Genomic DNA, 22,241 nt, shown 5'->3' with positions numbered 1-22,241 from the left:
CAGATAACAGGTTATCATCTCTGTCTTAATAGTAGTATTTTCCCATCAGTCAGGAAGAACATCAAAGGGAGGCTGGTTTGCACTCTGTAAAGAAGGAACAGCACCCGGTATGTATAGATACAGCCCCTTGGGTCCAGAGGACAGTGGGACAAAGCCTGGAAACAGACAGAGGCCTTTCTGGAGCCACAGAACCAGATCAGCCCTTGCACCTTGGACTCGTCCCGCCAGCAGTGACCTCCCCTCCTCCAGCTCACTGAGAACTTGCATTTAGCACCCTCACCCACCGCCTCCTCTCTATATCCCAGTCCACAGTGAAGTCCTGCTTTAAAGCATGTAAGCAAAATTCTAGACATTTCTGACTGCACCCTAATGGGACATCTTAGGTATCACCCAAGATGTCCCACCTTGGAGATGACTGTTACCAATTCTTGGATGGCTGCCCAAGATTTGATAACTAATCTGCAACACCAGGGCTGCCCTTGGCTGCTCAGGCAAGTTAGATATTCAAGAAAATATGTGGATGACAAATGCTAATGAGGAGAAAGGAGGAATATTTTCAGAATATATACCTATCGACAAGAATCACCTTCACCTTGGGATTGCCCTGGTGGTCCAGTGGTTAAGAATCCTCCCTCTTACACAGGGAACTAACACAGGTTTGTGTTAGTGGTTAAGAATCCTCCTTCTAACACAGGGGACTCAGGTTTGATCCCTGGTCGGGGAACTAAGATCTCACATGCCTTGGGGCAACTAACCAGTGCGCTGTACCTACTGAGCCCACACTCTGCAACTTGAGACACCCTCGTGAGCCACAAGCTCCCACAAACTTGTACAGAACATGAGCACCACAAAGAAGACCCAGCCCCCGCCCCCACCAAAAAAAAAAATCAGCTCCACCTTATCAGAGTCTATTAATACATTTGACTTGCTTAATTCTACTCCCCTCTCTTTTACTCTGCAGCCCGAGGCTCAGGGTGGGGCACACTCACAGATCTATCCATCATCATCTTTCCTGAAGGCCACGTCCACTGGGAATGAGAGAGGTCAGGGAAATCGCATAACGAGCACTGCACTAGTGCCGCAGTAGCTCTAGTGGGTGAAGAACCTGTCTGCTGATGCAGGAAATGAAAGAGACCCTGGGCCAGGAAGGTCCCCTGGAGAAGGGCATGACTACCCACTCCAGTGTTCTTGCCGGGAAAATCCCATAGACAGAAGAGCCTGGTGGGCTACAGTCCACGGAGTCGCAGAGTCGGACACGACTGAGCACCCAGCACAGCACGGTATCCATTTCCCTGCCACGTACCCGTGAGGACACAGGTGATCGAGGGCCTGCAGCCTCTGCAGAGTCTGGACATCGTGCAAAGCAGCCTCTTTGCCCACCACCTGTCCCTGAAACGGGGCTTCCTTGGTGGCTCAGATGGTACACAGTCTGCCTGCAGTGCATGAAACCTGGGTTTGATTCCTGGGTCGGGAAGATCCCCTGGAGAAGGAAATGGCAACCCATTCCAGTATCCTTGCCAGGAAAATTCCATGGATAGAGGAGCCACAGTCCATGGGGTCCCAAAGAGTCGGACGTGACTGAGCGACTTCACTCATTCATTCATTTGTCCCTGAAATAAGCCCCCTCACATATGGCCTTTGAACCCCAGCTGAGGAAGAAGCGAGCCAGGTGTTCCTACACTGAGAAGAACGGAAAGCCAACATCCATACACAAATGCAGCTGTTTTAAGCCTTCACCCATTGAAAACTTCTTTCCTACTTTTTCTCCTCCCTTTAAGAACCCATGGTGACATTGTTTCTAGAGCCTCTTACCTGTCCTCACTTTCAGCTGGGCTTTGGCACTTTCTTGCCCACATGCTCTGGCCACGATCTCCACCAGGTACAGGACGCCGGGCTCCAGGCCTGACACCATCAGGCTTGCTTTCTGGGTCTGCAGGTGCACGGTGGAGCTTCGAGCAGAAACCAGGCTGAGCTGGAAAGTGGGGTGCAGGGTGGGATCTGCCACCCAGGCCACATGAAAGCCTGTGCTGGTCACATTGGAGACAGTGACCCTTCCGATAGGGACGGGAGCTGAGAAGTGGAAAATAAATGCCCCTGATTAAAACCAATCCAGTGTTCCCAGTAACAGGAAGGATAAGCTTCACCCCACCATGCGGGGACACGAGCATCCTCAGGGGACGTCAAGTCCACTTGCCGCCAGCTGCACGCTCGGGTACAGGGTCGCTGGGTTGTCCCCCGAGCCCTGGGCTCCCGGGCATGGCTTCCCTGCCCTCAGGTTGGCTCTGTGTTCACCCTGAGGTCCCAGGACCTCCAGAAACAAAGTTTTCTTGAGGAGGTTCTGGGCGGCTCCTCCAGGGGTCCCCCTCCTCAACCCCCAGGCAGACTTCCCAAGGAATCAGCCAGGTGGCCATTGCTAGTCACAGACCATTCCTGCAGGTGGCTTGGGGCTGTTTATGCAGGCTTAAGAGTTTAGTCTGGAATCCAGCCTTGGGCAGCAGACATGCATCAATGGAGCCACAGCTGACAGTGGGTTCCACGTGGACGCAGTCCAGGGTCAGACTGGCTTGGGGAACTCACACAAGGGTGCCAGGGCTATCTCCTTCCATGGGAGCCGCATTGCCAGGCCTGTTTCCTTCTCAGAGTGGCCACCTGGCTCCTGGGGTATCACCCTGGACTATAGATGATGGCCAAACCTCCGCAGGTAGTGGGTGATATGGAGCTGCTGGGGGTGGTGTGGCTGTGGGTTGCGGGAGGAATACAGAACTGCTGGGGACTGCAGCGGGCTTGTGGGTGCAGCACTGTTGGGGTCTGTACCTGGATGAGGGGTGCAGTACTGTTGGAGAGGTGCAGAAAGGTTGGGGCCCAACACTACTGGGGGGAAGCGCCCCCGTGCTCAGGGCCCTTAATGCGACACCTGCTCAATTTCCTGCTCCTGCTGTTGGCCAACAGGGAAGCAGGAAGGGGAGGACAGGGCTGGAGAGAAAGAGGGGACACCGAGTTCTCACCCTTACTAGACTGGGGGCTGGCCTCTCGGGGACTGGGTGTACTGCAGTGGGTCTACACAGCATAAAATGAGGGCCTGCCCGGTGCTGCTGGTGGCGCTGGACTGTGTGAGCCTTTGCTTACGGGAGCTCACACACCACATGGCTCCACACAGCCCCAGGATGCACTCTCCCTGCCACTCACCGCAGGCCGGGGTCTTCAGAGATGCAGGCGTGGGGGCCAAGGGCTGGTCTGGGGAGCTGAAGGGCCCGGGGTCCAAGTTCTGCGCCCACGTGGGATCCAGAGGTGCTGGGGGTGTGTCCCTCACAGGGAGGCTGGAGTGCCACTCGATGTGGCCTGTGGGATCTGGGGCAGGAGTGGGCCAGAAGGGCAGCTCCACAGTAGAGTTAGGGGGTGACTGTCCAGGGGCGTCTGGCAGGCTGTCCGTGGCCCCAAGAGAGGAGCTGTGGGTTGGCCCAGGAACCCTGGGGGAGAAGGCCACCCTGCTGGCCGTCCACTGGCTGGTCCCCAGGCCTGGGGCCATGCTGGCCTTCTCCATGCCATGCCCAGTGCTGTTACCACTGTGGCTGCCCAAGCTGCTGACTCCTCTTCTGGGTGGGAGCCCTAGGGTCCAGGCCTGGCCTGCTGCAGGGGTGCTCCATAGGTGTCCAGGGCCAGTAGACAAGGCAGGGGTCTCCAGACTGAAGGATGTTGTTTCTGTGCTGGGAGCTGAGGCTGTGACCTCTGACACTGGAGAGGGCACATCCGTGGGACTCTCCATGTCACCTGCCAAGACACAGCCAGGCTCAGACAGGGCGTCTGGCCTACCCTGACCAAGCGCGCCCCGCCCCCCCCCGCCACCCCCCGGGGAACTCAAGGGGGACACAGGCTGTCCCAGTGGGTGATTCAGAGTGTTTAACAGGACCCATGGTTTTGGTTTCCCAGGAGCTCTCTTCAAAGGCCAGGGGGCTTCTTCATTTGACCAGTAACGATGTCCCTACCATGAGTAAGTGGTCCACCCAGTGACTGCAGAACCAGAACATAAATGCAGGGCTTGGTTCCTACAGGCCTCAGATGGGTGCATCTGGCCCTTGAGAAATTGGGACAATTTCCCCCAAATGTGTGCTCAGTGTGGGGGTTGGTGCTGGTCCCTCTTACCAGCCTGCTGGGCATTACACGTGTAAGAAAAAGGATGGGAGGGGAGTGACTGTGTGGTTCTCAAGAAGCAGGACAGTACACATAGTATGTAAGGACTAGAGGCTTGTTCCCTAGGGAAAAATTCTCTGCTGCTGCTTCCAGCCAGAAGGCTTTAGCAGGGATGGCAGAGCAGACAGGTGGCTGAGCATCTCCACTGCCCACCTGCCCCGAAAGCAGACATTGCTAGTCAATCACAGCACTGCGAATCTGTACATGACCTCCTCCTGCGGCTTAGCTCAGCACTCCAGGTATCCCCAACCAGCTGGTCAGAACTGCACCCTATCCCCAGAATCTTGGGGCCAAGATGTGCCTAGAATGGGGCTCAGAGCCCTCACCTCGAGGCCTTCTCCATGCTTACCTGGGCTCCTACCCCTCTCAAGATCTGGGCCACCCAGGAAGGGGTCATCCTCTCCCTCCAGGGGTTTCATCAGGACCTTCTCAGGCCTTTTCATTCAAATAAATAATTTAAAATCATACTTTAAAACTGTATTGGTCCAGGGGCTTCCCTGGTGGCTCAGTGGAAAAGAATCCGCCTGCCAATGCAGGAGATACAAGTTCGATCCCTGATCCGGGAAGTTCCCACGTGCCACAGAGCAGCTGAGCCCGTGCACCAAAACTGCTGAGCCAGTGCTCTAGAGCCCAGACGGCTGCAACTACTGAGCCCGAGTGCCCCAGAGCACATGCTCTGAAACAAGAGAAGCCACCACAGTGAGAAGCTGGTGCACTGCAGTGTGCACGGCCCAGAGAGCCAGCACAGCCAAGAGCAAGCGAGCGAGCAGACAGTCTGAAAACCGCCTTGGTGTGAAGGCTAGGTTCATAGTTGATGTCTAAGCTGTGGGAAATCCTGAAAGAGATGGGGATACCAGACCACCTGACCTGCCTCTTGAGAAACCTGTCTGCAGGTCAGGAAGCAGCAGTTAGAACCGGACGTGGAACAACAGACTGGTTCCAAACAGGAAAAGGAGGACGTCAAGGCTGTATATTGTCACCCTGCTTATTTAACTTATATGCAGAGTACATCATGAGAAATGCTGGACTGGAAGAAACACAAGCTGGAATCAAGATTGCCGGGAGAAATATCAATCACCTCAGATATGCAGATGACACCACCCGTAGGGCAGAAAGTGAAGAGGAGCTAAAAAGCCTCTTGATGAAAGTGAAAGAGGAGAGTGAAAAAGTTGGCTTAAAGCTCAACATTCAGAAAACGAAGATCATGGCATTTGGTCCCATCACTTCATGGGAAATAGATGGGGAAACGGTGGAAACAGTGTCAGACTTTATTTTTTGGGGGCTCCAAACTCACTGCAGATGGTGACTGCAGCCATGAAATTAAAAGACGCTTACTCCTTGGAAGAAAAGTTATGACCAACCTAGATAGTATATTCAAAAGCAGAGACATTGCTTTGGCGACTAAGGTCCATCTAGTCAAGGCTGTGGTTTTTCCTGTGGTCATGTATGGATGTGAGAGTTGGACTCTAAAGAAAGCTGAGCAGTGAAGAATTGATGCTTTTGAACTGTGGTGTTGGAGAAGACTCTTGAGAGTCCCTTGGACTGCAAGGAGATCCAACCAGTCCATTCTGAAGGAGGTCAACCCTGGGATTTCTTTGGAAGGAATGATGCTAAAGCTGAAACTTTGGCCACCTCATGTGAAGACTTGACTCATTGGAAAAGACTCTGATGCTGGGAGGGATTGGGGGCAGGAGGAGAAGGGGACGACCGAGGATGAGATGGCTGGATGGCATCACGGACTCGATGCACGTGAGTCTGAGTGAGCTCCGGGAGATGGTGATGAACAGGGAGGCCTGGCGTGCTGCAATTCATGGGGTCGCAAAGAGTTAGACACGACTGAGTGACTGAACTGAACTGAACTGATTACTATATTAATTTTTTCTTTTGGTTTTAAAAGGAATTGAATCATTCTTATGGGTCCCTAACAGTATGGTGGGCCCCAGGCACTGTTCCCACCCTGCTGGATGGAGGTCGGCCCTGCTCCAGCCCAGGCCCTCAGGGCGGGGGCTCAGCCCAGAGCTGGGGGTGGGGAAGGTGCGCACCTCGGCAGATCCGGCCCGGTCTGGAGGGGTTGGCGTCCCTGGCTGTCCGGCAGCGGCAGGTGTAGGAGCCCTCGAGGTTGATGCACTGGGCCGCGGGCGAGCAGTCATGCTCCAGGCTGTCTGCACACTCGTCCCAGTCTGCGGGCGGGAGGGAGCAAGGACGTGAGTGAACATGGCCATGTGGTAAGAACACAGCAGAGGCTGCTCAGAGAACAGGATAGTCGTGGCATCGAGTTCTCTGTGACCGTCTTTTCAGCGAACGCACAGAGGGCTGGGGCAGGGCATCAGTGAGGCCCGGGAATCCAGCCCCTGGTATAGGGATGGGGACCCTGCACAGAGCCCTCCCAGAAGCTTCCATCTGAACCAAGGACCACCTGAAAGGAGTGTCTGCCTGCCTCCACTGCTGTCTGATCTGGAGGCAGAGACTAGGCAACGTCGGTTCCTTTGGGGGTACTAGCGCTCACGGGCTTCCCTCATAGCTCAGTTGGTAAAGAATCTGCCTGCAATTCAGGAGACCCGGGTTCGTTTCCTGGGTTGGGAAGATCCCCTGGAGAAGGAAAGGGCAATCCACTCCAGTATTCTTGCCTGGAACATCCCATGGACAGAGGAACCTGGTGGGCTACAGTCCATGGGGTCACAAAAGTCAGACACGACTTGGTGACTAAACCACCAAACCACCACCACCAGCAGCCACAGGTGTGAATATAGTCCTATCTTGTTTGTTCTTTGCTCCCAAGGGGCTGTCTCTTCTCTCTGATGTGCCAGCATCCCTTAATATTTAGTGTCTCAAGAAAGAAACAGGAAAATAACGAGCCAGGAGGTGTCCAGTCACTACAGCATGAACCTTCTGAGACCCAGGGCGGCCCTTGCACACCTCCTCTCCGGGTCTGGGAAATGGCCAAGAGAGACTCAAAGGCCTCGAGCCACCAGAAGCCCTGAACCTTCTGGTCTGGGCAAAGTAGGCTGTTAAGTGAGCCCTGTAAATACCCACTGCCCCCAGCCCTGTAAATCCCCGCAAATCCTCCCGTCCTTTCTCAGCCAGGGCCAGCTTTAGGGAAAACTCATCAGGAGCATCCCACCCGCCTCCTTCTCCCGCCACCCCCTCCCCTCCCTTCTTCCGGGCCCCCTGGTCACCCCCAGCCCCACGTGTGGCCCTGCTGGAGGAAAGAATCTGATAGCTTTGGGCATGTTGACTCATGACTGATCAATAAGGTGCTACAAGGAGAGATAGCAGGATAAAACCTTAAGGAAAAAAGACAAACATATGTCACTTATATGGAAAACCTGAAAAAAAAAGGGGGGGTGCAAATGAACTTATTCACAAAACAGAGAGAGGGTCGCAAATGTAGAAAACCACCTTTTGGTTACAAGGGGAAAGAGGAAAGGGATAGACTGGGATTGACATGCGCAGTACACACCCTACTGTGTAATAAAATAGATAACTAATAAGGACCTACCGTATTGCACAGAGAAATCTGTGCAATCTATGTATATGTATTTCCAGCAGTTTTCCCAGTAGTCAGGTACAGATGTAATAGTTGGACCATAAAGAAGGCTGAGCCACAAAAATAAAAATTTAAAAAAAAAAAGAAGGCTGAGCCACGAAGACTTGATCCTTTTGAACTATAGCACTGGAAAAGACTCTTGAGAGTCCCTTGGACAGTAAGATCAAACCAGTCAGTCCTAAAGGAAATCAACCCTGAATCTCATTAGAAGGACTGATGCCGAAGGTGAAGCTCCAATACTTTGGTCACCTGATGTGAAGAGCCGATCCATTAGAAGAGCCCCTGATGCTGGGAAAGATTGAGGGCAGGAGGAGAAGGGGACGACAGAGGATAAGATGGTTGGATGGCGTCACCGACTCAATGGACATGGGTTTGAGCAAACTCTGGGAAAGAGTAAAGACAGGGAAGCCTGGCCAAGAGAGGTCGCAAAAGTTGGACACGACTTAGCTACTGAAGAACAACAAATGTGTATGTAAAACTAATTCACTTTGCTGTACACTGGAAACTAACACAACATTGTAAATCAACTATACTCCAATTTAAAAGTAAACAAAAATAAAATACTCAAGCTCTATCTCCTGGGAGGAGCCAGGTGGGGGAGCAGTCTTCCCCCAGCCCTGGAAATCCATCCTTCAGGTCTGGCTCTGTGGGTGACTGCCTGTCCCACCCCAACTCCAAGAAAACAAGTGGCTCTGAGCAGAGTCACCCTCTGTCATCAGAGGAAGCTGGGTACCTTGAGGGGGCTGAGGTTCCCCAGGAGGGATGGTCACCAGCCCTTTGCATAGGTTCCCCAAGAGCTGCAGAGCAGGTTCCCTGGCCAGGCTCCGGGTACCTGAGGAGCCTGGACTTGGCCGGGCTTTGAGTGAAAATAAGGCAGAAAAGGTTCAGTTTTGTGCAGAAAAAGCTCTGCAGCCGGGTGCTCAGAGGCCTGTTTTCTGGTTTTCAGTTTTGCTTCATCTGATCTTCACGGAAGACCAGCAGACTCATCAGCTGATGCAACAGTTACATGCCGACCCTGGGCTCCCCGCTGGCCCAGATCCCCTGGAGTGCTGCCCAGCCTGTAGCCTGCAGTGGCTCAAAGGTGCTGATGGTTCAGGCCAGGGCCAGAGCCAGGCCAGCTGGGGCAGACGACCACGAGGAGAGTGGAGGCCCCACTGAGACCTGAGTTCAATCCGCAGAGCTTCGGAGGTTATCGTGGGGAGGTGGTTCCCTGCTCACTCAGCCAGCACAGGGCTCAGGAGCAAGCCGAAGCAACTGTCTTGTACCAAAGCCTGGGGCCGTGCAGGTCTCAGCTTCAGGCCTGTGAGCCGTGGGAGCTGCCGAGCAGCCTTCGTGCCTCCTGGACCACCAGACGAGGATGCAGACAGGATCCCCTATGGGGCCTGCGCTCTGCTCCTGCCGGCAGGAAGCTGGGACAAGGGTGTGGCCCCCTGACTAGAGGAGGGGGAGGCCATGGGAGAGCTGCAACTCCCCACGTAACCCTCAGGAATGCGGCAGGGAGGCCCAAGGACAAGCCACCCCATCCCTGAAAACGCAGGCTCCTTGGGAGGCTCCCAGCTGTCTTGGAGGCCCAGGTGGCCTTTGGGGGTGAAGCCTGCCTGGCCAGAGCCCTCAGCCCTTCCTGGAGGCGGGCATCAGAGTCTCATTCAAGGAGGCAGGTAGGCACAGAGAACTGGGTTCTAACGGCAGCTGGTGCCAAAGGCAGCGCCACCGATGGTGGAGAAAGAGCCCCATCAGCAGGTCAGGGGGATGGTGAGAGTCCGGGGCCAGGCTGTCCTGCCCACGCCTTCTCCCACTGCCCGCAGGGGTGACAGGAAGGGCGCCTGCATCTGCGAGGCTGTCAGGAGCCCGTGGCCAATGGGAAGTTTTGGGGAGCGTGGCTGGGCCTGTCCTGAGCTCACAGGAGGAGGCGTTGCTGCCCGGGCACTGCAGTGACCCAGGCGACCCCTCACACTGAATGGTGCCACCGTCAGGGCCTTGTTGGGCCGAGGTCTGCACACAGCATGATGGCATGAAGGGGCCACGTGGACACACGTGGAGGCCCAGTGGGTCGTCTGCACTTGGAGCAGGTGAGCAGCACAGCCCTTTCTGAGCAGAGTTTTAGGAAGGGGTGGGGGGCAAAGGCTGGAGAGACAAGGGGAACAAGGGGAAGGAGGAGTGGGGAGGACTGATGGGGGACCATCCAGGCCCGAGAACGCTTCCAAAGTACGGAAGTAGGTCCTAGAGCAGCATTGCCCAGACGTGTTGGGTGATGCTGTCAGACGTGTGCCGGGCACCCGCTAACTGCCCCCCATCCCCCTCAGCACTCCCTCGTTTACCCACGAGGTGGGATGTGTCCTCGCCTTCCCATCTCCCAGATGAGTACACTGAGGCCCAGGAGGCAAAGTCCCTTGTACAGTGGCCCATGGCGAGCCAGCATCAGAGCTGGGATTCCACCACAGCCAGCCTCCCTCACTGGGCAGAGTGGACAGGATCTGAGAACCAGGGTGCTGCTTAACACTGGGCCTCCCTGCACATGTACACCACCCCAGAGGAAGACCAGGGCATGCAGCCACCCAGTGTCTTGGGGGGAACAGGCCTCAGGAAAGACATGAGGTGATAACAATATGACGGCCACGCTGCTGGGACTTGGTCATCTGCAAAAACTCTTCTTCCAAATACAGTCACATCTGAAGTTCTGTGTTCTCTTATCTTGCAGGATCACCATTCAACCCACAGCCTCACTTGACAAGGATATGGAGTAACCTAAGCCTTGGTGCTGGGAGGTATGGCTGGGAGGCACCTCGAGGAGGGCTGGATCTTCCAAAGACGGTGCAGATCTGCCTCAGGTGGGCCCTGGGGGATCTACACACAGGCTGCCTGGCGTCTGCCCAGCACTTGGCCTCTGAGCCCAGGCAGGCAGAGCTCATCATGTTAGAGAGGGCCGCCACCATGTCCATTCCCGTGGGGGTGAGTGACAAAGAGATGGCAGGCTAAGCAGGCAGTGTGCTCCAGGTGTGACACTCCAGCGGCACTTTCCCTGCCTTCTTGGGTTGGGGGAGGTTGAGACAGCAAGCCGGAAGGGACTGAGCTCACAGGAGCTGGCAGCACCCACTCCACTGAGGGGTCAGCCATGCCCAGACTGAGCCGCACACAGGCTTTTTGATGTAGAGACTGTGGTGCCCTCACATGTGAGGGAACTGCATCCCCAAGTGGACAGCAAAACCTTCCTGACGTGACAGCTCACTGTCTCTGTCATCTCTGTAGCTCTGTCTCTCCAAGTCCCTGTCTCTCCCCATCCAGGCCACCCTGGATCCCCTGCATCTCTCTCTCTGTCTCTCAGTTTCTCCGTCTCTGTCTTATCCCTGACTCTGACCCCCCTGCTCCCCCATCTCTCACTGCCCCTGCCCCCGCCCTCCCCCCACTGTCTATTTCTCTATCTCCCCCTCTTTCCTGATCTGTGACTTCCTGCATCACCAAGTCAAATTACAGGTGTTTGGGTTAATGACATAGCCCCCCATGCTGGCGAGTCACACAGCGGCCAGCTGGCACTGGGCCCCTACTCAGACCCAGGAAGCTCCCGCTCTTGTGCCCCTTGTGATTCCTCCAGCCTGGTTCTGCCCTGGGTTCCGGGCCCACTGAAGATGAGAGGCTCCATCCAAGGGAGTGAGTGTCTCCAGGCCCCACAGGTCACTTCTCCTGTCAGAAACAGGAGGTGTGGGATGCACGTGGGCTCCATGGTTTGGGGGGCCTGGCCCCAGGCCCCAGTTCCCAAGGAGGAACACAGAATAAGGACTCACATTTCATTTACTTTATCTACCTTTTGGGCTTCCCAGGTGGCGCTAGTGATTAAAAACCCACCTGCCACTGCAGGAGACACAAGAGACCCAGGTTCTGTCCCTGGGTGGGGAAGATCCCCTGGAAGGGCAGGGCAACCCACTCCAGTATTCTCGCCTGGAGAATCCCATGAGCTGAACAGCCTGGTGAGCTTTGCCCTTAGGGTCCCAAAGAGTCAGACACGACTAAAGTGATTTACCACCACTACCATCTACCTTTTGGAATAAAGTGAATGTTGACCAGAACTGATGCAGCCTAGACTCAAGGGCATGAGGGTGGCATGCCCAGGGTGTGGGGAGGGGGACCCACCTTGCACGTGTGTCCCCTGCTGGTCAACCTGGAACACGGTGCTCGCCCACAGAGCCGGGAGCAGGGGGGCCAGCGTGGACACGCCCACTGGGAACTCAGGGTCCCACACAGTCAGCCTGAGCTTCACCACCACGCTTCCAGTCTGGAGAGACACGACCTGCAGCCTCAGCTTCCCTCTTTGGTACAAGTCAGAAACGGCTGGCGGCAAGGAGGCGGTGACCTGGCCCGGGAGAGGCGACAGATGCTTGGATGGAGTGGACTTTTCCATCAAGGTCTTCACTGCTCACTGGGGCCCCCGGAGTGGCACATGGATGGTGCACGGAATCCACGGGTCCCCTTCATGACCAAGAGGAGGCTCCCACTCACCCACCTCTTGGGGCAACAGTGTCACCCCAGGGATGACTGGAGCCCTGGGAGAGTGGGCTGGGCCTCATCAGTCTTTCTGAGGATGCCGAGACCAAGACAGTCAACTCCCCATCCTGCAGCCCTAGATGCACGGCCCACTCCCTGTGCCCCGGAAACCAGAGTGAAGGTTGACATGTGTGTGAGAGGCAAACAGAGAGCTGGGTTGACTGGCGGACTGGTGGAATGACCAAGAGGAGCAATCACCTGGCTGTTTGGCACTGTCCCCTCTCCCTAGGCTGTATCCTCAGGAAACGCAGGCACAAACAGCTGCTCAGGGCAGCCTGTGCCGGAGCAAGGAGACCCCAACCTCTCCCCACCACTCCTGCCACGCCCCCCCCCCAGGCCAATCACTGCTAAAAAGCAGGAAGACTTCTCCAAGAAAGGTCAAAAACTGACCCCTGCCCCCACAGGTGAACGTAGAGAGGCAACCCCCCTTCAGGGTGTCCCATTTCCACACATCCTGCAAGTGGAGCTTGAAGAACTTCTTTCTTGCTCCAGAATATCTTTCCAAGACACGTGTGCGATGAACGCCTTGGGAGAGAGAGAGGATGGCCCGATCCAGAGCAAGGGCAGATCTATTCACTGTCTGATGTCGCAAAGATAACGTCTCTTGGGAGCTCCCTGGTGGTCCAGTGGCTAAGACTCCAGGCTCCCAATGTAGGGGGCCTGTGTGCGATCCCTGATCAGGGAACTACAAGCCACATGTCACAGCAAAGTAGACATAAAAATAAAAAAATAAAAGCAGATATATTCATTGGAAGGACTGATTCTGAAGCTGAAGCTCCAATACTTTGGCCATCTGATGCGGCAAGCCTATTCATTGGAAAAGACCCTGATGATGGGAAAGATTGAGGGCAGGAGGAGAAGGGAGTGACAGAGGATGAGGTGGTTGGATGGCATCATTGACTGGATAGACATGAGTCTGAGCAAACTGTGGGAGATGATGAAAGACAGGGAAGCTTGGCTTGCTGCAGTTTATGGGGTTGCAAAGAGCTGGACACGACTCAGCAACTGAGCAATAGCAACAAATATTTTTTTAAAAAAATACGATAAGGTCTCTTTCTGCAAGGTTCAGGCAGGTTTGCATGGGGATCATCAGCAGCGGTCAGAGGTCCTGCGTGTGCGTCAACCACATGCTGAGGGAACCGGGTTCCCTCTGTGTCACCCGCTCGGGACTTGGGGGCCAGCAGGGGACCTGGCACCCATCTGATGCTCATGCTGCCTGCTCTGCCGTGAGCAATGAAGTCCTTATCTCTGATCCAGGCATCTCATGTCCTCTGCCAGCGTCCATCCAATAGTCTAACTTACTAGCTTGCAGGCAGGGCGAAATCCTAGACCTTCCATAGTTTCTGACAGTTCAGCATTTTGTTCTTTTCTCCTACTCAGCTTATGAGGATAGATGGTAGTTGCTACTGGCCCTGTTCTCCCAGGCCTTGTGCTGGTGACTCCCCTCAACCCCAGGGAGGGATGGATGCTGTGATCCCTGGTAAATACTTCTTCAGTGAAGCTGCCCCTAAGCAGGAGGGCAGTAGCCCCAGAACCCCAGATGGAAAGTTCAACAGAAAACCCAGCTAAGCCATCAAGTGGTCCAGCCCATTTGAATCCAAGATGCTTTGGCCCCAAATCTAGGTAAGTTATCCATAAAAAGGGTATTTTGAGTAATTACCATGGGATTTGAGACTGCCCCCTCCCCAGCCCTGGTGACTGGTGCCCGTCCCACACCCGCACTGACCTCCCATTGGGTTTCTGGCTCAGACCCTCGGAAGCCCCTCTCCCAGGCTTTACCTCATGCATCAGTTGCTGGGAGAAGTCCTGGAACTCAGGGCTCCCGCGGTCCAGCAGCCCCTCCGTCACGCTGCGGTTTAGGATCCTGACCGTGACTTCAAACACTCGGGCATCTGAGACAGACAATAATGTGAGTTAGCTGAAATCCGTGAGCTTTTCTGTTAACATTTTCCAATGTCCCTTACTCTTTGGAGGGGGAGGCTTTAGAAAACAGATTGAGGCATGAGTCTCAGGTTGGTGGCCACACTAGGAGAAACCAACACAAGGAATATGATACGTCTACTCTGGCATAATGGAAACTCAGACGCAAGCACACGCCTTTAGAGCCAGAGCAGGGCAATGAGGTATAAATGTCACATAGTCCATAGCAGCGGGAACTGGTCAACCAGCCACATAGGCTATGAAGACCCCTCCCTCCAGCAATTCTTCACAAGATGTGGCCGCTGCTTTCCTTGGCCTGGATCACAAGTGCATGTCCCACCCTCTCAGGTGACCAGTTCATCCTGATTTGCCCAGGAGTTTCTGGCTTTCCCATAATAAAATTCCCACCTCTCCAGGGCCCACTCCAGGGCAATATGATAGGGTTGGTCACCCTACAAGGAAAGTTTCCTTTCCTGTGGACATAAGCGAAGCTGGAAGCATCAAGGTGGGATGTGGGAGTTTACGTACGTCTCTTTCATGATCAAAAATGAAGCCTACACCCACAGCAGATGCTGCAGCAGCTCTAATGACCTACAGACCACTCACACTTCTTTCCCCCCCTGGCCCTCTCCACTAGCCAGCAAGGGCAGAATTTATCACCGCTGCACACACACAGCCCCAGAAATGTCCCCAAGGTTAAATAGTGCCCATTTCTAGACCAAGGCTCCTCTGAACCTTCTCCCACCTCAGCAAGGGAAACAAATGAACCTTGAGGCCCAGGATTCCTGAGCCCCAGCCCTGCCCACATCACAGAGCCTCCCAAGTAGTCAGTATCACCCAGTGCTTGGGGAACCCGGATTCACCATGAGGCCCTGGGTCTCCATTGCTACAATAATCTCCACTGCCTCCAACATTGCAGGCTTGTACCAGTGTCAAATTAATTAGATAAGACCTCTAAAGCCAATCAAGCTTCTTTTTTTTAAAAAAAAAAAAGGCTCTGCAAATAGAAGGCATTTTTGCAATATAGAGAAGGAAAGAGAATCAGCTGGGGAGTGAATAAGCTGATAATCAGGAGTCTTCTGGAATCTTCCAAATTATCTATCCTGCATTGGAAGAGAGGGTAGGGGGCACAGAGTCAGTAGGAGTGGGGGGTAGTTACGTGTTCCTACTACAGGTCCTAGCAGAAATGAATTTGCACTGGAGTGTTGGCTCCATAAATGGTCATGTCTGAGGCAAGCTGGGGGCAGGTAGAGGGCAGAGGGCGGAAGACAGAAGCCAGCAGGGACTCAGAAGGGCTGGGCCTCCCCCAGGATGACCCACAGGGATGAGCCCCGCCCATCCCTGTCTCCTCAAAGGGAAGCGAGCGCCCCCCCCATTTTCTTCATGGAACAATTTGAAAATAAAACAAGAAGAGAAGACGGCACCAGTTTGGAAATTGGAGGCTTGTGCAAAGTCAAGGGCTTACATTTTTTGCATGGCTAGGGCTCCAGGGGCCCTCTGGGTAGGGACCTGTGCTGTGTGCTTTGACGATTTCGCGTGGGGCAGCCCTGAATTGGTTCATAAAGGGTGTAACGCTGCTCCTTTCATACCTCACTCATTCAGTCATGGGCATTATCCCTGTGCGTGAAACTGACCCCCAGAGGCTCTTTTTCTTTTTACCTTTTTTAAAAAAGTTTTATATTGTAGTAAAGTTGATTAACAATGTTATGTTAGTTTCAGGTACAGAGCAAAGTGGTTCAGTTATGCGTATACATGTATCTACTCTTTCTCAAATTATTGCGGCATTTAGGTTGTTACATAATATTGAGCAGAGTTCCCTATGCTCTGCAGAAGGTCCTTATTGGTTATCCATTTTAAATATAGTAGTGTGTACATGTTGATCCCAAGCTCCCAGTATATCCCTCCCCCCACCCTTTCCTCATAGGGTCTTTCATGCAGGGATTTATGCGCTTTGTCTGCTCAGAACCCCTAGGCTGGGGCTCCCCTCTTCTCTGGTCCCAGAACATCTCAGAGCCCACTGTCCCCATGCACACTTCCTTGTCCTGTTGCCAGGGGCCAGCCTAGGAGGGAACTCCCCACCCCGGGGGGCCAAATCTGACAGAAGTCTCTAGAACCCAGCTCCACTGAGAGCAGGCAGAGGGGAGGTGGCCAGTGTCAGCCACCAGTCAGAGTCACATGGAGACTGGAATCCCCAATTCATGAATATGTTGTGGTTTTGTTGGGGGGGAATGTCTCTTCAGCTCTAGGTCACTTGGGACCTCTCTCTATCTGACCGCTTTATGCATCCCTTAAACCCCAGAAAGATGAGGTCTCCATAGAGCCCTCCTCACCCCCTCAGGAGAGCCCTCAGTCAGGATGAGGTGCTGGGGAGTGAGGGAGCCTGTGCAGGCAAGGAGTGCCATGGCACTGCTCCAGGACACGGAGCGCGCCCACTGTCCCCCTCCCAGGAGGGGTGGGGTCCGGCCAGTGACCGCCCCTGCTCTGCTCACGGGAAGCACAAGGATTTGAATCACTAGGGCCAACAGAACTGGACTAGACTGAGACACTCACAGGGGATGAGGATTTGGATGTGGCCTTACCGGTCCTGGCAGCAACCATGGCAGTGATGTGGGCCCTGCATGCCTGGTAGCTGGTCTTCACCCCATACCTCACTCCAGCCTGCAGCCCGGCCACCTCCAGACTCGTTCCAGAGGTGCTGGCACTCCTGAACAACTCTTCGCCCTGGTAAACCTGCACCCAGAAAGTGTGGTTCTGGGTGGAGTTTAAGCTCCAGGACACTTGAAAGCTGCTGCTGGTGACATTGAAGATCATGAGGTCTCTGATGGGAGGGTAATCTACAAAAGGGTAGAACAAGAAAGATGCAGAAAACATCAGAGGGAAGCAAAAGAAGCGAAAGTCAACAAGTGAACCAACATCAAACTGAGAAGCTGCTCCCCGGCAAAGGAAACCAGCCACAAAATGAAAAGGTAACCTACAGTCTGGGGGAAGATATCTGCAAATTATTCAATGATCAGGGGCTAAAATCCGAAATATATATAAAATCATGCAACTCAACAGCAAGAAAAAATAATACTCCAATTTATAAATGGACGGAAGATCTGAATAGACATTTTTCCAAAGAAGAAGTACAGATGGTCAACAGGTACAAGGAAAGATGCTTCAGTCATGTCTGACTCTTTGTGATCCCGTGGATTGTATGGCTCCTCTGTCCATGGGATTCTCCAGGCAAGAATACTGGAGTGGGTCGCCATGCCCTCCTCCAGGAGATCTTCCCACACGGAAACCGAACCCACGTCTCCTGCGTCTCCTGCATTGGCAGGCGGATTCTTTATCACTGAGCCACCAGAAAAGCCTGACTGCTGTTTAAGCTCCCAGTTCGTGAAGCGTGTCATGGCGGCCTGAGCAGGTTAACACACGGTGTGAGCTTTCTGTGCTACGTTTATCTCAACACAAAATCAAAGGGCCCCGCTCTTCTGATTCACAAACACTTCATCATCACTTGCCTTTGGACTTCTGCTTGGCTAATTCATCCCCAAAACAATGGCCCAGTAGGGAAGCAAGACCAGACAGAGTCAGGCTGAGGTGCTCTGTGTTCTCATATCGAAATTCATGTTTTAAAGAGCAACACTTGAATATAACAACCAAAATATATTTTAATGCTCACATGGAATTAAATCCCTTTTGTGCGAGAAAAAATCTGGCTTTACAGCAAGCAACCGGGCAACATGAATTATACAAAAAGTAGGGTGGCTGAACATCTAGGCACCATCACTTTTACAGCAGAATTCGAGTTCAATAAGAAACAAGCAAGAAGGCAATTTTAAAAAATCTTTTGTAAAACCATACTAGAGAATAAAGAATTAAAATATGCGTTGTTTCCAAAGCCCTTCTTATAAGGATTCATAGGATATATGTTTTCAAATATTATGAAAAAATGTCTTTTCAGACAAAGGTGTACGTTTCCTTTTAGCAAAAAGTATCACTGGCACAAGTCAACCATCTCCCTTTTTGCCCTGGCTGCCAAGAGGCTCAGAATCGGATCGGAGTCCCTCCCTTGCCCTGCAGCCTGGCCCTGTGTGTCCTCCCTGAGCTGCCCTTTAGAAATGGCAGTGCCCAGTGACTGTGCTTCCCATCAGAAGCCCTTGCAAGTCTCCTCAAAGCAGAGGGTATAAACTAGTGGATGCTGGAGAGACATGTGAGCCCAGCTTCCCTCCATCTAAATTCCTGCAGCTTCCTGAGACCTCTCCTTGCAGGAGGAGGGAGCCTGTACACGTCAGTCCTTTCACTGAATCATCCAGTGTTTTTCTGTGCCTTTGTCAAACAAACAGTTTTCATTCTTTACAACACCATCTTTTGTTTCAGCTGAAGACTGGCCAACAGCTCAGACCCTGAGACCACAGGTCTCATTCCCACGTCCCCACCCACTGGGACCCTGAATCAAGATGGTCACCTGCTGCAGGTCTAACAACCAAAGAGCTTTTAGGTCTGTCCCTGGGAACGTGTCTCACTGAAAGAGTAAGGGAAAGCTACAACTTTCCTAAAAAGCTGTAAAAGCGCTGCATGATCTGATTCACGCGGTCACACCACACGACACCAAATGCGTTTTCAGTCCCACAGGTGGCAACTCAACACCCACCAAGCAGGACAGTGGGGCTGAGAATGAGACGCGAGGCCTGGGCGGCAGCAGCCAGCCCTCATCAGGCTCCGATCCCACTTCCTGGCTATCATTCAGGCATCACTGGACATGGAACTGCCAACAAATCCATGTTAAGGGCTTGTGTGTGGCCCTTTACAAGCACGTGCTATAGACAGTGTCTCCAGGGCTGAGGGAAATTAAAACGGAAAGTGGCCCCTAGTTCTTGGAGAGAACTCCCAGGGGCTGACAGTATCAGGCTGGCTGGAGACACATTCACTGGTGAGGTTTTTTTTTAAGAAATTTTTTTTTTTTTCTGGCCTTGCTGTGTAGCCTTCGGAGTCTTAGGGATTGACCCAGGGATTGAATTCATGACCCCTGCAGAAAGTGCAAAGTCTTAAGCACTGGACCACCAGAGAAATTCCCATCTTCACTGTTTAAATTAAGATACCATGGGTCCCTGGGTCCCTGGGCTAAGGAGCCATCAATGGCCTTTTCGATGACTGTCAACCGTCAGAAGCTGCTGTCTATCCATGGTTCCCGCAGTGAAGATGCTGTGGGTACATGGCCCTCTCATCCACAGACATAAATCCCCCCTGCAGACCATCCTACCTCATTTGTTTTGTTGTTGCTCAGTCGCCTAGGCATGTCCAACTCTGCGGCCCCATGGACTGCAGCATGCCAGGCCTCTCTGTCCCTCTGTTGCGGCTGCTGCTAAGTTGCTCAGTCGTGTCCAACTCTGTGCAACCCCATAGACGGCAGCCCACGAGGCTCCCCCATCGCTGGGATTCTCCAGGCAAGAACCCTGTCCCTCACCATCTCCCAGATGGTGAGGTGTAGCTTTCTCCAATGGAGACATTTGCCACTGTCCAGATTCCGCTGTGTTTGACCAACTGCAGTGGCAATTTCATATGGTTTGATGTTTCTTGAGTACCTACTGTGCCTCCAGGCAGTGACGGAAATAAAGATGAGTTAATGTCCACAGCAATACCAGACACATGCGTGGGATGTGCAAGCCAGTGTGGCTGGCATCGTATCAGCAGAGGGGACGCCAAGTTTGGGAGCACCCCCTCCATCACACTGCTGGCCACGCTATCAGCAACACACTTAGAGATGCCAGTGGCTGAGTGCTGTGGCACGGGACATGTCATACCGCACAGCCTTGCCAACAATACCAGGTACTACTATGATCCCATTTTACAGAGGACAAAACTGAGGCCTAGAAAGATCAAGGAGAAAGTAAGTGGCAAAGCTACCTAATAACTAATGACAAAGCTGCCCCCTGCCCTGTGCTGTACTCCTAAATGATCCCATCACCAGGAACAGACTGACCTCCAAAGACAGCAGCTCCTGATCCCTAGAACCTGCAAATGTGACCTTATTTGGAAAATGAGTCTTTTCAGGGGTGATGAAGTTAAGGGTCTTGAGAAGAGATGGCCCCGGATTATCTGGGTGGGCCCTCGGTGCAATCACAAGACAGGAGAGTGGGCGCACACACAGAGGAGAGCACGTGAAGAAGGAGCAGAGGAACTGAAGATGCTGTGTCGGCCTCGGAGGTGGGAGTGATGTGGCCACAAGCCAAGGACTTCACGCTCCCCCGGAAAGAGGGACGTACAAAGCAGGGGTGTCCCTAGAGCCTCCGAAGTAGACCTGCCCTGCCAGCACCTCGACCTGGACCCAGGGACAAGGATGACAGGTTTCTGCCCTTCAGAACTGTGGGAGAATGAATCTCTGTTGCTTTAAACCCCTAGGTTTGTGGTGCTTCATGATAGCAGCCCCAGAAAATGAATCCACCGCCCCAGTCTAAGTAGTTCTCAAGGCAGCTGTTGGCGAGACAGCACAGCTGGTTGGAAAGTTCTCCATGCTGCTGCAAAACCAGCCAACTTCTGACACGCTAAGGCTACTCCCTCCCTCTTCTGTAGGACAGACCTTGAGATACTATAAGCTGGAAATAATCTGTCGTTTCTGACCCTGCCACCTTCCCTCTGACTTGGATTTCAGTTCATCGGCCAGGACACTTTCTGTCGCTGCCCCCGTCTTGGCAATGCCCCCTCCTTTTAAAATGTGGTCCCAGAAAATAAATCAGTCGAATCTCGACTGTGAGTGACCCCAGGGTACCCCTGCCCTGTGGCCCTCCTCAGGCTACAGCTGTGAACCTGAATTCAGAAGTCGACGTTGATCTCAGTGAAGCACGTTAGATTCTCTGTGTCCATGGGTCTCAGCCCTTGTTTTTTCCAGGCAGCCCTGACCCATGTCTGGAGGGGCAGGAAGGTTGATGCCCATGCCATGGCCTCTCCCACATCTCCCGTGTCAGGCTCCGCTCCTCTCTAACCCCTGGACCTCTCAGCTGGACCCCTGAACCTTGTAAACACTGAGGACTAGAGCCAAGGTGTTGAGCCTTCAATTGTCAAAAAGACCCAGAACAGTTATTTACCAAGAGGCACACCATCATCAGGCCCCAGCTGGGAAAGGACCATTTTGAAGGGAGTTAGGATGACCCTTGAATCCAGTTCCATCCATCCTAAATGCAGAACACGTTCCTGGAACATTAAGTGCAAACTGGGCAATATCTCTTACAGTTTTTGTTTTGTGCAAGAATCCAGCTGCCCCGTGTGTCATTAATTGGGTGACTAATTTCACAAGAAAAGCATCTGAGATTTGTGCTGTATTTTCCATGGATTTGTACCTCTAACTCGTTCCAGCAGATAGCTCATTTATTATATTAGCTTCTAAATTTAAAACATGTGCTGTTTCCCTTAGCCATATACAATTGGAATGCACTCTAAATTTCTGATCTGGAGACACTAGCTATGTCTTTCCTGCCCTGTTGGAAGTGAATCTGGGGCGGTGCGCTTTCTCTGTTTATTTATGTTCAGCTGTCAGGCGGCCCTTTATCTTGAGGGAAACTTACAATGCAGCAGCATAGCAGTTTGGCAGTATTTCTCTCTGTAAATGGGGCCTGATGTTTTTGCAGATGCCTGAGCAGATGACTATTCCAACCTTCTATGTTCATGGGTCATCCCCAGGTGGCACTTGTTGTCGTTGAGTCTCTCAGCCGTGTCTGACTCTGTGACCCCCATGGACTACAGCACACCAGGCCTCCCTGTCCTTCACCATCTTCCAGAGTTTGCTCAAAATCATGTCCATTGAGTCAGTGAAGCTTTCTAACCATCTCATCCTCTGTCACCCCCTTCTCCTTTTGCCTTCAATCTTTCCCAGCATCAGGGTCTTTTCCCATCAGTCACCTCTTCACATCAGGTGGCCAAAATGTTGGAGCTTCAGCTTCAATCTTTCCAATAAATACTCAGGGTTGATTTCCTTCAGGATTTAAAGAATCTCCTGCCAATGCAGGAGACATAAGAGACTCGGATACAACCCCTGGCTGGAAAGATCCCCTGGAGGAGAGCATGGCTTCCA

At 53.1% G+C, this 22,241-nt stretch overlaps 1 protein-coding gene across 1 annotated transcript in view; it reads right to left on the bottom strand.

Annotated features, from left to right (window-relative positions):
- UMODL1 (uromodulin like 1) overlaps window positions 1-22,241 on the bottom strand; it is a 79,313-nt gene that overhangs the window by 27,113 nt on the left and 29,959 nt on the right. Inside the window, exons 7-13 of the mRNA XM_042237443.2 lie at window positions 20,795-20,802; window positions 16,771-17,025; window positions 14,051-14,163; window positions 11,861-12,080; window positions 6,231-6,368; window positions 3,187-3,768; window positions 1,813-2,070 (exon numbers count right to left, since the gene is read on the bottom strand). Of these exons, the coding sequence (XP_042093377.1) occupies window positions 1,813-2,070; window positions 3,187-3,768; window positions 6,231-6,368; window positions 11,861-12,080; window positions 14,051-14,163; window positions 16,771-17,025; window positions 20,795-20,802 (1,574 nt within the window). The remainder of the gene's footprint in view (window positions 1-1,812; window positions 2,071-3,186; window positions 3,769-6,230; window positions 6,369-11,860; window positions 12,081-14,050; window positions 14,164-16,770; window positions 17,026-20,794; window positions 20,803-22,241) is intronic.

This window comes from Ovis aries, chromosome 1 (assembly GCF_016772045.2).
Source record: "Ovis aries strain OAR_USU_Benz2616 breed Rambouillet chromosome 1, ARS-UI_Ramb_v3.0, whole genome shotgun sequence".
NCBI classification, from domain to species: Eukaryota; Metazoa; Chordata; class Mammalia; order Artiodactyla; family Bovidae; genus Ovis; species Ovis aries.
The sequence above is the reverse complement of the archived record's forward strand: the minus strand, read 5'-3'. Positions and strand labels throughout refer to the sequence as shown.